The sequence below is a fragment of the Lissotriton helveticus genome, chromosome 9 (genome assembly GCF_964261635.1).
Source record: "Lissotriton helveticus chromosome 9, aLisHel1.1, whole genome shotgun sequence".
NCBI classification, from domain to species: Eukaryota; Metazoa; Chordata; class Amphibia; order Caudata; family Salamandridae; genus Lissotriton; species Lissotriton helveticus.
In genome coordinates, this window is record NC_136070.1 from 814,380,670 (window position 1) to 814,397,227 (window position 16,558).

Sequence of the window (16,558 nt, forward strand, 5' to 3'; positions counted from 1 at the left end):
GCTACTGCTTCACAGAAGTACGAGCTCCTTCATACAAGGACATTCCAACATGGTGGCGAGGCAAGCCATAATCTGAAACAACGCTCACGATCGTTTGCGCCATACGAAACGGAAGCGGAAGTTGTTCTGTAAGCGCCGCCGTTGAGAAGACGTGAAGCTGTGGTGTGCTTGAGAACGGAGATCGCCAGCGAAAAGAGCAATCATGTAAGAACGGGAGAGGGATCTGGGGATGGGGGTTCGTGTGGTAAAGGGACGCATCGCAACTTTAAGGTTCTGTTTCATAGGGGTATAGAATTGGGCAGTTTGGGCGATGTCGGGACAAAGGAGCGGCGAGCAATGCTCTGCAACTCACAGATCGCCATAAGCCACCGCGTGTTTCCAGCTTTGGGAAAATATATTCCTTAACTCACGCTTCTCCCCAGGGACCTTTTCCGTCTTTCGCATCCATGTATGCCTTTGTGCCGTGAGAGAGGGGAGGTAATATTTATTATAATAATATTTATATGAGCGCAACAGATAGGATATGCGTTTTGTTTCCCTGCCTATTTAAACCCACCTTTGAGCGCCAAGGTTCCAGGATAAGCCAGATGTTCATTGTAACATTGAGTGGGTTATCAATGGGCGCCTGTAGTATGCTGCTCAGCCAGGATGTGTGTAACTTTGAATGTTAGTATGATTGAATCAGTTGCTGAATGGGTTGAGCAGAGCACAGACTGGTATTCAGGAAGAGAGCCCCACCAGGAGCAGTCTGTGCTCTGCTCAGCTCATTCAGCAACTGATTCAATCATACCAATATTCTAACATTCAACATTCTAAGCTACATACATCCTGGCTGAGCAGCATACTACAGCGCCTCTACCAGAAATTGGATATTCCAGCAGCTTGTAATATTTAGGGAAACATTGGTCATTCTTTGAAAAACCTGGCGTTTTGGACCTTCTTTACACAACCTGAACGTTGTCAACGTTTCTTTGCTAACTTTACCCATCCATCAGTATACTGGTCATATTATGTTTTCAAATGGTATTTAGGTAAACTTCAATTATCAGCTGCTTTACAAACTAACAGTCAAGTGCTAATTGGTCCTCACAATCGAATATAATATGTTAGTCACCATACCACACTTGCTTATTCCTGTCCTATTCACCACATTAATGATTCTTTAAATGCATTCAGCCAGTATCTTTGATGGAATCACCAAATAGTTCGCAACGGATGAGCCTATTCTGCTGTTCTTTCCCCTATCGACTTACTACAATTGTTCGAAGGTATTTAAACGAATGATTTGTAAATGGGGACAACTAATTAATTTGGGGGTACAGTATCTTGGTCTATATTGCATTGTCTGCAGCATTTGTGTGCTAGGTATCTGAAAACAACCAAGGTGAAAAAAAAGTATCGTCAACAGTTCTCGAAAGTAACATCTGATAAAAGCTTCTCTGACCGGGAACATTAGACGTTCAACCATATACACTTATGGAGTAAGTTCTGCATAACACCTGTTAAGTCCGACATGATTTTAGCATAAACGTAGATTGATTATTATTATTGAAACTACCGAAAGTCAATGAATATTTCTCCAGTTGGGCTTTAAATACTATGGGAGAATAAATTAAAATACCGTTTACTCAAAGTCTCAAGCTTTAATAGATGGGCTAATGCAGTTCCCTTAAATGGATTGAAAGGTCTTTTGATTACTTCAGCCCTAGGGTTTGTTCTTCGTAACCTGAATCGGTACTCTGTACTGTTTTGGCAGCTACCAAACTTCAGGATGTGTTCCCCAATTCTGATCTCAAGAATGATAGAGAGGTACCTTTACAATAGATTTAACACGTCTCAGTACATTACTAGTAATGTTATTCCTCGTCAGCTGTACCCGAGAACGCAGTCACATCAACAAAAAAGCACGCAAAAGAACATACACCCAGAGTAAGCATCCCTCTCCGCATCCACCCCAACCACTTTATTGATTCAGCATGTGCAGACCATAGTAATTACACATTTTGCGTCACAAAAAGAAATTACTTCTCCCTCCAATGATTTATGGGTATTAGGATCCCCTCTAAGTGTACCTTTTGACTTGGCCTGTCAACATTCCTTGATTATTCCACTCAACAATATTTTTTCATTTCAGGCTGTTTGTTTTGGATAAATTAATTGTAAGATAGTTAAATGTACTGTTGATGGTCGGTCTATTACTCAATTCCTGAAGCCCAAAAGAGGTTGGAATGATTAAACCCAAATAAATCATTTCCGTGTGTTAGTATGATAAATGGTATCCCCCTAAACAGAGAAAAATTTGGCTTCTTTATTAAGATTTAAAAAAAAAGTATATCCGTGAACTATAAATTAAAGATGGTCAGCGCCATCACACACTGTTTAAAGCCATTTACTATAGATACATAGTCTGAGGTGATACCAGCTTTACCATGATCGACCGAATTCCTAGTATTACAGTTAAACCTCAGAATCTGAGATAAAATGCCGCTATCAGTTCCATTAGACAACAATGTAAATTGTTGTGTAAATCGTTTCTTCTTATTGCCAAACAAGTTAAAGCCATGATGTCAGTAGTACATGCTTGAGGCCTAAACTCTGCTTGTGCCCCTCTTCGATTCACGCTAAAATGTTTCAGAATTAATTTAGATATTTTACTCTTAGAATCGGGGAGAGCAGGCATGGGCCTGGCCCTGGCCCTTTTTCTAAGACCCTGCTTCTAAGAATATAGTCTCAGAGTGAATATAAGTAGTCCAGACTTCTGGGTTTAGTTCAATCAACGTGATTGTTATACCATTCACACCAGGATTTCCAGAGCCTCTACGACAGTTAATAGGTTCACATATGTCTATGCTTGAAACCCTAAAAGTAGGTGAAACATGGTCTACCTGTTTATTAAGCATAGTAATATTCAGACAGGGGTCCCCACCATAAATGTTGGTGATCAATACCTCCCTCCGTGTATACTGTCTCTCGTGCTTATACACTCCATACCCAGACATTTGCCTCTGTTGGGCTTCATAGACCCATTCGGATCATTCTGCTTCGTACTTTAGCATGTGTGCTACCCCCAAATCCCTTTTTCCACCCTAGCCATGCACATTCATATTCCATCAGGTATGTGGAATCTGGCTGTCCTCTAGGCATGTTAACAATTGTTTTTTTTTTTTTTTGCACCATGCAGGAGTCTCCTAAATAAGCCTAAGAGTGAGATGACCCCAGAAGAGCTGCAAAAACGTGAGGAGGAAGAGTTCAACACTGGCCCCCTCTCTGTATTAACTCAGTCTGTTAAGAACAACACACAAGTTCTGATCAACTGCCGCAACAACAAGAAGCTGCTTGGGCGAGTGAAGGCTTTTGATAGGTAAGAATGTGTTCTGAGAGATTAGGTTTCTGTATCTTTGATGGCCAGAGACTAAAGCTACATGATGTGCTCCTGGGTCTGCCATAGCTGCTGCTACCTGACGTTAGGAACCATGACTGTTTGTAGAGTGGGACGTTGACTTAATGTTACTTAAGTGCTGAATGTACTGCCATGTGTATGTTGTCTGCTCTTTTAGAAGTTGCTTTATGTTCTTTCTTTTAGGTTAATAATTACATCTTATTAGTGCAAAAACTGCTTCAACTATGGACTGGCACTTTACAAATGAACTTATGCTTTTGCTAGTTCTGAGGGAGATAATGTTGCATTGTCATGGTTTTCTCCGAATGTTCCCCTGGTGCCATTGGCTGTTCCTGAGGTATCCTGGTATTATCTGCTCCCACTAATATTACCTTCAGTACACTGCTTTCCCAGACCTGCCAAGTACCGCGCATCAGACGTTAGACTAACGCATTTTGATGTGGTGGTGTGCATCACCGCACCAAAATGCGGTCATGCATTTATAGTGCCTCATGAAGTTGCTGACAAATGGAAGGGTGCGTCGCTATTAGGGTTCATTGAATAAAGCACAGACTGCGCGCTGCTCCGGCAGCCCACAGTGTGTGAAAGACAGCCCTACACTGTGCAACTGCACTGCTCTGGCGGTATTGTTTATTTGAAATGCATCTCATCAGTTAGGAGGTGTTCCGTTAGCTCCGGTCTGAGATGTGCTCTCACTTACTGCAACACAGGGTACATTTACCGCCGAAGACGGAACGTAATTCATTAAGTGGGCAGCACGAGCCGCCAAAAGTTATCTTTGTAAGATTAGTTTTGAAGCTGCCACTGCTCAAACCGACGCCTGTGTCTCTGCCCTGCTGTGACCGGACCAGGCTCAGTTCGAGGAGTCCTCAGTCCCAGCTACCTCTGGATTTTTAGGTTTCGCCTGGAGATCCGCTGCGCAGCAGCGTTCGCGCAGGCGAAAGTTTTTGAGAATATTATGTGGCTTTGTCCCGCCTCTTTTCCATTGGCTAGCTCCATAAATGGAGGCTAGCCATTGGAAGAGAGAGGCGTCAGTCATTGTCCGAGGCGATTCGTGGGCGTTCCGTACATTTTTTCCCTCTCCGTCCCTTTTAAAACATCATGCGGCGGTGGGTGGATTTAAAAAAAAAAAATTCTCGGCATGTTTTTGTTATTTTCGTCCTGCCTTTTGCAGGAGTGGGCTGCGCTTTGTTTCCTGTCGTCTCCGTGTGCGTGGCTGTTGTCTTTGTGTCCTGTACCGTCGTGTGGCTGTTCATAATTATACACTTCGTAAGGCACAAGACCGGGCTTGTTCTGATTGCTATTTATATTTTGCTATCCGTGTAGCCAAGTGCCCAACATAGTAATACATTTACAAATGCTACATACAATGCTTACAGGTAAACGAGCTGTTGCGCTATCAAACTAATTCTATGAATATTTACATCAGGGAAGGCGCAAGCGGAAGTACCGTGAAGTGGAATGTCCATTGACTATTGTTTTATGAACACAGCCATTGTTTGAGGGGTTATATATGTAAGAGAACAATCCCGCGGTGCATTACCTCCCTGACCGGATCAGCCCGCTGCCGGGGGCGGAGTCTGCTGAGTGGTGTCTGCCTTATCTCTTTTGCAATTCTGCGGATTCCCGTAAAACCAGGCTCCTGGGGGCGGTCTTCGGGTTCAGGCTCTTTACACATTCCAGGGCTGCTGATTTTCCAAAGAAGCGCCTCGGTAGTATTTTAAGAGGGGTTAAATATTAAACCTGCGTTTCGTGTCTGAAAAGAGCACCCCCTTTCCTCACCACAGAGGAACGGAATTCGCCATGAAGGCGCTGCAGCTGCTCTGTGTGCTCCTCGGCCTGTCCCTGGGCGTCCAGGCACTGGCGGTGACCACTGTAAGTTCGCTGTTCTTTGCAACGCCACAACAGTACTGCATTTAGCATCTAAAATTAGGGAAGGCGCAAGCGGAATTAGCGTGAAGTGGAATTTCCATTGACTATTGCTTTATGAATACAGCCATTGTTTGAGGGGTTATATATATATGAGAACAATCCCGCGGTGCATTACCTCCCTGGCCGGATCAGCCCGCTGCCGGGGCGGAGTCTGCTGAGTGGCGTCTGCCTTATCTCTTTTGCAATGAAGGCGCTGCAGCTGCTCTGTGTGCTCCTCAGCCTGTCCCTGGGCGTCCAGGCACTGGCGGTGACCACTGTAAGTTCGCTGTTCTTTGCAACGCCACAACTGTACTGCATTTAGCATCTAAATAGCGCTTCATAACTTGCATTCTAAAACTGCTGTTAACTTGTTTTTGGGTCGCTGGTGTAGTGCTATGTGTAACGCTGAAAGTTTCTGGGCTCTTGTTGAGGATTACTACTCTAGAAACATGGAAGCGCTGTATAAATCACAAACCTAGGCAATGTACATTTGCGTTCTGGAGGGGTGCGGTGCGTACTTCAGTCCATGTCGATCGGTTTTATTCTTGCACGAATTACAAACATGTCAAGCATAAATTCTTAAAACATTTGCTTCCTCCGGCCAGGGGGCAGAGGAATGGGGATTAGTTACATGGTTGCGTGGATGGCATCACAGTCATGCGTTACACATGTAATATTGTACACGATTACAAAAATATAGAGCATGATAACGATTTAGTGAGATACACTTAGCTGTAGTATTACTTTATTATTTTGCAGTTTTTACACTTGTTAACAATGTCTGAGCAAGGGTTGCACCTCATTAATGCAAGCTCCGCTCTAAAATATAGTAATAAATAATAGAAAGGTGACCAATAAACCTTTTCCCCGCCCCCTGGTTCCCCTGCCCCCTCGCTGTACTTGCTCTCCTGGGTGTGTGTGTGTGTGTGGCTCTGGGTGTGTGTGTGTGGCTCTGGGTGTCTGTGGCTCTGGGTGTCTGTGTGTGTGGTAGTAATTGCTGTCTGCTGAGCTCGTCCAGTAGGGTACAATAGGTCTCACATTTGCGAGAGATTAAGCTATTGGCAATGTAAATGACTGCCATTTATGTATCTGTTTTCAAAACCAACACATAAATAAAAAAAATTGTCATTACAATGCCAATAGCTCTAACTTTTGCAAAGGCGAAACCGTTGCATTGTAAATGCTTGTTCTTTAGTGCTCTGCAGACAGAACTAAATTAAAAACCACCTTTAACCCATTGACCGTGGCACGAATTCTGCCACGGTGCGGGTGATTTATGGAGTGGGCGCGTTTCGGATGCCCCCGGCTGTCCTCGCACTAGCCCACTGTGACTTTGGGCGGCCCCCGGCCATCCGACACACCAAACGGGTTAATTAACTTACAGCCGCCTCGAATGAAAGAATAAAGATGCATTGTGATTCTGTGGCTCAATCTAGCCACAACCAACCAATGCTTCATCTTGCTGCATTCTGCCCTCCTTCTCTATAAAGAGATGCAGCCTCCCAGGAATGTTGATGCAGCATAGCTCCTAACGCTGGCCTTCCAGCTGCTGTGTATCTCAGAAGTAAATAGGGAGGAGGGGTTGGGGAGGTGACGGGCAATACTTCCATATCACGAGGGGCGCCGGCAAAATCAGCTCTAAACCGTCCAGTCAGCAAGCTTGTTCTAACACACTGCACATTAAAATCTACAAACCCCATTCTAGCATACTGCACAGTTAAACCCAGCAGATCCTGTCTAACCGGCTGCTGATAGATCCAGCAAACTAGGCTTAGCACACTGCATAGTCCAACCAGCAAACCCCCTCTAAAGACACTGTACAGTGAAACCCAACACACCTCCGCTCTAACACACTGCACATGCAAACCCCTGCTCTAACACACTACATATGTAAATCTGCAAACCTCTGCTGCTCAAATGTGTGTAATTTCTCATAACTTTGTGTTTCCCTCATTTTCATTGCTTGATTTTTGCTTGCTAGAAAGTGTCACTCATAGTCGTTGAAATGTCACTCATAATTATACTAAAATTATGAAATTGTCATACATAACAATCTGAAACCTTGGCAGCTATGCATATACCTGATCGTAACACTGGTGTCAATATATGGCTTAAACTGTTAGTGATGCTTTTGTTTCTGACCATTGTTAGAACTGTTTACGGTGTAATTGGTCACTATTCCAGTTCCATTAGAAATTATAACCTGATTGCACATGTTTGGGATTATATGGAATATATATTCTTATGCTGTTGAATACCTGTCAGAGTTGTGCCATTGGCCATAGATGGAGCTTCCAGAAGTGCATTGTCACTGGCCACCGAGTGATATTGTTAATATGGTTGGTAGATGGGTTTTTCATTTGATCATTTTTGCCTAAAACTGGCTCTGGCGACATAGTGCGATCACCAGTTGTTGTGGCTCAAATCAGGTATTGTTCACATTTTCTGTGGTGGTTTTTGCATCACCAACTGTCACTAAGGCAATCTAGTGTGTTCGTGAATTATCTATTTGCATTGTACAGCGTTTGGAATGCTACCTTGGATTCGCTACAGATCGTTGGTGGGTTGTTCTCGTCTCTTCGGCTTTCGTCAAGGTTCCTTAGGAACAACCTATCACAGACACAGATGTTATGGCTAAGGTGTCTCAAATGGTTTATGGAATGTAGCAAACTAGTTTTCATGACAAATATGTGTTTCAATTGGCTCACATATAGCCATTGGGGCCTTTTCAAAAATGAATCTTAGCCTCAGGCACATGTTTGTATGTAATGTATACAGTCCATATAGATATAATCAAAATTCACACTGTTTCTAAGTTGTTTTTTAATTGTTCAGTCTGTTGTTCGTTATTAGCCATAAAGCCAACACATGTTTTGTCATTATTAGGGATTAACCTACAACTTACTAGATTCGAAAAAAAATAAAGCGAAAACAAACATGTTTGTAATGTTATAACTTACTAGATTGCCGATTGAACCCTTACTGTAGTGACATTGAAACCTTTTACTCATACTAGGTGGCATTCTTAATAATGGGGAGCGCTCCTTCTTACACACCAAATAAGTGCTTCAACTGGCTCACATAGAGCCCTTAGAGCCTTTTCAAACATGAATGTAAAGGTCGGTGAACTGAATGAAAGGTCTCCTCAATTAATTATTAAAAATTTAATTAGGATGGGGGCGGTTACTCTTAGCTTTATTAATACACATTTTTTTGATTTATCCTATGCAAGATTAAAAGGAGTGGGATAAAATTAGGTCATTATTAGGATACCTTCCTTAGATGCGCACAAAGGGTCTGTCGCTATGCCGCATCATTTGTACTTTATTTTAGTAACTTTTGATCCATTTGAGCTATAAATAAAAGTTGACATCTGGAAATCATGCAGCAGAATTCTGATTGTCTAGTGTTTTAAATATAGAGGGAAAAATGCACCATGAAAACCTAGACACACAACATGCGCTTAGATGCATCGAAGAACCACCCCATTTTTGATTCTATAAGTTACCCTATTGTGTTGTCCTACATTGTATTTTTTCCATTGTCATTGTGTTGTAGTAATTTGGCTCCATGTTGTGTAATGTCCATCATTTTTCATACAATAAGTTAATGTTTGTTAAACAAAACAATTTTGTGTGTCCAGGTTTTCATGTTATTGTATTTTTAATGTCTATATACAGAATCTTAGTAACTATTTAGCTTATTGCTATTTTATCTGATATGATTTTGTAATAATAATTCATTCGCCATAGTTCTGTGTGGTACATTGAGTTCATTGTTTAGGATTCTAGGTCTCACTACCGTTGAGACCGCCAGTTGCCTAGAGATTGTCTTTATTTACGATTGTTTGATACAAATGATATTGTTTATAGTAAACAAGTTTTTTTTTTGTTTTGTTTTTAAAGTTTAAGACTTGGTCAGTCATCTAAAACATGTCTTCCTGATTGCATTGTCCATCACAAACAGACTAGTACATGGAAGAGAGATTTGTTTACATTTATTAGCACAGATACACAGTGTTTAACATCCTAACTAAACAAGTTCCTCAGTATTTTGAAGCATCATTCGAAAGTGACCACAGAGGTTCATATCCAGGATCTTCCCTCTGCCATTCCCACTGAGCTGGATCGGGTATAGCAGGATACACATACCATCACAGAGACCGCACATGACCCACTGGGAAAATAGCTCTCTTGCTGTGCTGTAAAAGAGCAACCTCACCTGGTGGCACATTTTCTAGAGAGCTATTAAATTTGGTCACCACCATTCTTCAACACTCGTTAACAGAATCTGTTTTAATGTTCTTATTGTATAATCTAATTACAACTTTGCTGAAGCTGACTGAAACTGTCATTTGGAATATTTGGTGGGCATGAGAGCTCAATAAATGTTTCTCTGACAGCCTGAACATTTTGCTATGTTTCCAGATCTGTTTTCTTGTCACAATATGCAGATACAGTGTCGCAACCTGTAAATGCATGGAAAAATAGAATACCATTACAAACACTTTAGTTTATTAGCATACTCGTGGAAAGGCAGTAGCTCTTGATATTTCCCAATACCAAAATCAATCCACAAATTGGAAAGATTTATGCTGCTAAATGCATAAAGAGCAATAACCGCTACATCGGATCCAACAGTATGTATAGTTATAGACTTCTGGCCACTTCCACTAGCATGTTTTGCATGTAATAGTATTCAGCTCCTTGATAGCATGGTCCGAGTTCAGATACGTTCAGATTTTCGGAAATATTCACCACATTATCATCCTTTGTCAGTACTACAATTTTACCCTCTGATATCTCAAGGGTCAAAAAGTTAGAAGCTCAGAATTGGAGCAGATTTTGTTATCTTTTTGTAGAAAAGTTGCCCCGTTTTTTGGTATGTTTGTTGAACTTTTTACAAAATCGTGTTGACCAAAACATCATCTATTCTTTCTTCCTCTTTCGGAGACCCCTTTATGTAACGGTTAAATACTATGTCTACTCGTTTCGATTTAAGTATGTTAATTACATAAGGCTGAATATATATGTGCTGTAATCCAGATTCTCATAGGCAAGAAAATTCCTTTAAATCTCCTTCTATATCTTGGCAATCAATATACAGCCTAGTGAAAAGTGAGCAGTCGCGTTTTCAGATGGATACTTTGTGGTTCGCTGATTTTAGGACTACCTTATGAAATAAACATAGCTTATTTCTAGGCGTACCATGGGTTCTTGAACAAACCTTCCATGTTGAGTCCTCCCAACGTCATTCGCAACGTACACATTATCATGCATTATCACTCATGATTAAGTTGGATGCAATATTCATAAGATTTTCGCCAATACCACAGGCATAAGGATTTCTGTTATCATGAAAAAACACATTTGTAAGTTCCTTAACATCATTTACAGATAGTGTTGCAAGAGACGTCTTCGTGGTGAACAGTTATTTTCTTTTCCACTGAATCCCATTTCTTCATCGAATTGCGAGAATAAGTTGGCCATTAGAGGTCCGGACACCATCCATTTTATCAGTGCACTAAGATTATCAAGAATACCAACTGCACGCCGTCTGATTTTTATATCCTTGTTACACTGCTCATTCATCTGATCATGCGATATGCAGGAATACGGTCTACCACTATTACAAGGAACAAAATGTCAGTTTGAAAATTCTTCATAAACATCTGTAATTCTTGTTTTCAGCCCTGCAAGTGTTTTAATAAATACTGGCATAGTGGGCATAGTCCATGGCAAACATACAAGGATAGCTAGTACATGTTCCTTTTAGGATTTGCCTTCTTACACTTACTGGTAGAATACCTACAATGTTGTGAGACTGACAAACCTGCATTCCTCTTATCGTTTACTGTGCTGTCATTTGAAATATTACAACCTTCCATAATCCTTCATATTTGATTTAGCATAGCAGTCCCTACTGTCGTTTCTTGACAATTTTACTCAGTGACCAATACATTAATCCACTTCCATTTGATACAATTCTTTTTGAATAATAGCAGCTGCATTGGCCAGCCTTACACTGGATATATATTTTCTCCTGTATCGCTTTTGTGTATTAGCAGAATATCCTTACCTTTTATTTCATCTGGAAGTTCTGGTATGAATGCATGAATCTTTTCATTTTAATTATCTGCTGTGTACATCTAAACCTAATTCTGTCATCCAACAAACTTTGAGTGATTTGATGTTATGTAAATACTGGCAATACTTCGGAATTATGAAATGTTATCTTCGCGAGAGGTTACAATTTCGCCAAATATCATGCCATAGATTAATGTCAATATGCCGAATATAAAAATTAGCAAGACACTTTTTGTGGTACTTTGCTTCGGTCACAACCATATCGACAACACTTATCTTGGTGAGTACTTTTGAGTCCCTTAATGCAACTGCAGCATCTCTAACTTGATTACTCCATTCAAGTGTACGCCAAAAGGTGTGGCGCCACGGCCAGGGCGACTGACGCTGGAATCTGGGGACCACGGTTCGATCCCCGGCGGCAGGTTAGCCCAGCACCATGTGACTCTGGGCAATAGCTCGCTTAATCTTCCCGACGGCCCCCAGCGCCTAGAGACCCTTACGGGTGATTGTGCGCTTTACAAATGTGGACTTTACTTTACATATATAATCTCTTTCCCTGACTCTTCGTCACTGAAGAAACATGCATCTTTCAATTCACCAACTATAAATGAAGCACGCATACACATTGAATTTTCTCTTAAACTGTCTTGAACCAGTTTCGTTTTTTTGATAGCCATGCACGTTTGTTTGGCAAATTTGTTTCTACACGTTTTCTGTGGAATTTTCCACAATTTATATTTACCAGTTGTTAAACTACATCATGATTCTTTAAACAATTTTGTCTTGATTGATGGAATCCTTTTATTTCGTCAAAGGCTGGCAGATCAAGCAAACTTTAGTACCCAGTTTCTTTATCAGAACATTTATTGTTAGCTGGGCACATTAAAACTTATGGTAAATCTTGTTGACACAATACACACAGATCCCAGTCAATCTCAGTTCCAACACTTTGTGTACTAAATCTCTTCATTAATATTTACAAATTCATCTTTTGGTAGACATTTTACTCATTCACAGCTGATAATCTTTTCACAATTTCAGAAACCTGCAACAAAAAAATAATTTGTTAGTTTAAAAGGGCAGCACACACACATTTACCTCATAAGGTATTTACTTTCTGGATCCATGGAAAAATTTCTCATACTTCGTTAGGGGTAAACTAAAATAAAGAATTTTTACAACTTGGCATTCCTGACCAGAAAATTGTGTGATGTGATGGATGCCTAAAATTAGAGTCATGATTGCTATACAAATAATAGCGGCATCCGTTTATCTTATGACTTTATACTGGTAAAATAGCCATCCAATTTTTGTGGCCTGTATCGTCACACCATATTTAACTTATCATTAAGCCCGGTGTAAAATGTGTGTATGTATATGTGTATATATATATATATATATATATATATATATATATATATATATATATATATATATATATATATATATATATATATAATGCATCAATCTACATTTTGATACTTGATTGAGCCTGTATCTTTGTGAGTCTGGGGTTGGGGTGTTTTAGCTCTGCATGCACTATAAGATGTTTTCCCTACAAGCCAGAGTAGCTTGCAATGAGTGCAGATGCGCTTTGTCTCTCTTTTGGGTGAGATTGCCTTGCTTGGCTAGTTCATTCATTTGTATGTTCGTCAGACTTGAGGCGCTGGTACCAATGGCAGTGTCCAACTACCAGTAACAACACTCAACTATTAATGTTTCTTACGTTTAGTAAACTCTGTATTTTAACCCCTTCCCTGCGAATTCCGGCGTAGGGGGGGGGGCATGGGGGTGAGCGCGGCGCTCATGACCGAACCACGCCGTCATGACTCACAGGCTGCGTGTGCTCATGACGGCGTGGTTTCGTCATGCTAACGCATGGGGTTAAAGGACCATTCTGCTCCAGTGGTGATTGGTCCTTGTACCGTATAAAGAAAAATCTTTACCTTTTGTTACAAACACGCTTTTGTAATGTGAAAGGGGGTCTCTCTAGTTCCATGTTTAGATTTGCTAATTTGTTTTTGTAGAAGCAGTTGTGAATGTTAACACAGTGCAAATGGATGTCGGGGCATGAGAAATGTAGCGTTGCATTGTATGCATGTTTCACAGTCCAATGACATTTCTGTCTTGTCCTGCAGACACTGTAACATGGTGCTCGAGAATGTGAAGGAGATGTGGACTGAAGTTCCAAAGAGTGGAAAAGGCAAGAAGAAATCCAAGCCTGTCAATAAGGATCGCTACATCTCTAAAATGTTTCTTCGAGGTGATTCTGTCATAGTGGTATTGCGAAACCCTCTACTAGCTGGCAAATAAAGGACTTTCCTAAGCCATTATCCATCCAGAGCAGCGACTAAGCCTTCTTATGATACAATTGATTGCAGGTTTCATTGCATTTGAAGACATCCCATATCCTTGGTTTCATATTTTGTATTCCTCCCCTTGATTTGTATTTGACTTTTCAGTCGGACAGAAAGACAAGAGTTTCCTGATAAGTGCCACCCTCATTTGGAGGATTGACATTTGTTTCTCGTTCCCAGCACCAAACTTACCTGCACTTCTGTACATTTTGGATTACTGGAGTGTCTTGATTTTTGTTTTTTAAATAAAATTGTTGTTTGAACTGCATTTTATTTGGTCCTTTACTCCGCAACAAGAGAAGAACCCAATAAGTGCAAGCGTTTGTTTTTATATTCTTTTTTAATTACAGAAAATTAGTGTCAAAGTCTGAAGTGTATGGGGAACTCATTCCTTCCGGTAGTAAAAAGCATAGCTACCACAGCGTGACCTTTGAATCTGAGGAACCTTAAATTTAGCTGTGCATCCCTCTAGATAGATATCTTAATGTTTGGCGGGCCTGCCCCTGGACTGGTTTGAAGGTCGGTCAGATGGTTATGAAAATTGTTTTTTTCCTTACCAGAAGCCAATTCAGGGCGTCGAGATGAGAGGACATACAAACATGTAAGATAGGCTCTATTAGCAGCATTTTGAATTCTTTGAAGTTGGGATATGAATCTGGAGGAAAATATTAATTACATTTAAGGCATTGAAGGTTACAACATTTTGGGCTATGGATATTCCGACTTCTCAGGTACACCTGATTAAAGATTGTCATTTTTTTCACTGAGCTGTGCCTAGGCTATGGGGCCACCATTCATTGGACCAAGCATGGTTTGAAAACTTAAGTAGCACCACTTCCTTCTTTTTAAGTTTATTCTTCCAGCTTGCCACAGGTTGCCTGCATTTCTGAAACTTGGGTTTGAGATCCTCTGATATTTTAGAATCAGGACTTTGGAATCTGTGTATCGTCTGCATATAATAGAATCTTAAATCCAAATTACCTGGTAAGGGCTGCCAGAGGGAGCATATACACATTAACCGCATGCGTGCGGCCGCTATTTTTGCGCTGCGCGGCTTTTTTCAAAAAGCCGCGGTACAGGACGAGCTGAGCTAGTCATCAGCGTGCGAGCGGCACAACTCATGACGAGCTCAGCTCATCATGAGCGCAGAAGTCGTTAAACAGTAGGGCTCAGTGTAAAGCCTCAAGGGAACATCATATTGAATGAATTTGTCTGCTTCGCTGAAAGAGGTGGCTCACGCTGATTGCATGCGGCGAGTCAGAAAGGATTTGATATACATAAGGGCGGCATTACAATTACCTATACTCCTGGTCTCTTATAAGATGGAATGAGCCCACAGTATTGAATACAGCTGACAAATCCATAAGGGTCAAGGGAGTAGAGTTGCCCCAATCCATTATGTAACTTGGACTGATGGTAGCATACACGAAAAGAGTTTTCAGTGCTGTGGTTAGCTCTAAAGCCAGATTGATCAGTTTCCAATAGGGCATTAGATCCCAAGTATGATACCTGTGGGATTCCAATAATTCGGGACATGATCTGCGAAATAGATTGATGAGTGCAGCGAGGTAAGGCACCACTAACTTGCAGGCTGGTGGAGGAATTTTGGTGTGAGGGCAAAGGTAAAGAGAAAACCCATACTTTGTCGAAATACGAGCAGATTACACTTTGATTCTGAGCAGACTGGGACTTAGTCAAGGTATATCTAAGATAGGAATTTAACAATTATGCACATTTCCCTGAAGGAATTACACCCAATACCAATTTTGAGTGGGTAGAAGAATGCACAACACTTGACCCTTATTAATGGATGATATTCCTGGAAGGCTTTTTTTTCCTTTTCATTAATACCTTTATCCATTAGTCGATATTTAGAACACCATTTGCATTCAAGACTTTTGCAAGTCTTGTTTGCCAGGCAAGTGAGACTGTTACAAGTGTTTGTTGTTTAGTCTGCCACCAAAATGGAGTAAATGAAATGCAGTAAGTATTCAGAACAATGTAAGTTGTTTTTGAATCCAGGAAAACTGAATAGCGGTTTCTCGACTGTGTGGGTACAATCCATTCCAAACAATTCCATCATCATAAAATCTTTATTTAGTTACTCAAAACCATAAAAGATACCTATAATTAAAAAGCTATGAACAATTATAAGTGTTTTATGATCCGATTGGCATAAATAAAACCTACATTAAATAATACCACACATTCATAATTGGATCAAATGAATAATAGTATAAACTTTTATTTTCTTTGATAGATAGCTAGCTTCTCAGGCTGTCCATAATACCCCATTAACAAAGTCACTGTATGCCTGGTTTCTTTCTAAGCCTTATTGCCCCTATTAAAAGAAATTGACCACATTTAAACCTGCTAATTCAGGTTACATTTGCAAAAGAATTGGAGCAAGTCTGGCTTGTGTACGTTGCCTCCCTCTCAGTAAAGATAATATATATCTATGACAAAGAGAGCTGTAATACTCACAGAACATTGCAAAGTGCATGGTATCTTGGTCTGAAAAGCAATCTCTGCCACAGGAGCTTTAGTTCTCAACTTTATTCCAGCCCAATGACTCTACTAAAAACGAATGCAGGAGATGTAGTCTAAATCTTGACCAGTGTGAGAGAGACTATTGGCCAACATGATTTCATCGTAAGCTCGTACAGAGTTTGCGCATGTCCCTCCTCTCTCGGGTAGCTTGGCCTACAGATATAAAGTGTTTTTTGACCAATATTATGTTCTCACACAATCCTTTCAGGAGCCTTTTATAAATCGGTACGTCCCTATTCTGTAAATGTCGATTT

General features: G+C 40.7%; 1 protein-coding gene across 1 annotated transcript; it reads left to right on the forward strand.

Annotated features, from left to right (window-relative positions):
* The first annotated feature begins 52 nt into the window (after positions 1–52).
* SNRPD2 (small nuclear ribonucleoprotein D2 polypeptide) lies at positions 53–14,022 on the forward strand. The gene is made up of 3 exons (XM_078660968.1): positions 53–204; positions 3,182–3,361; positions 13,536–14,022. Coding segments are annotated over exons 1-3 (357 nt in total). The 5' UTR covers positions 53–202; the 3' UTR covers positions 13,711–14,022.
* The last annotated feature ends 2,536 nt before the right edge of the window (positions 14,023–16,558 follow it).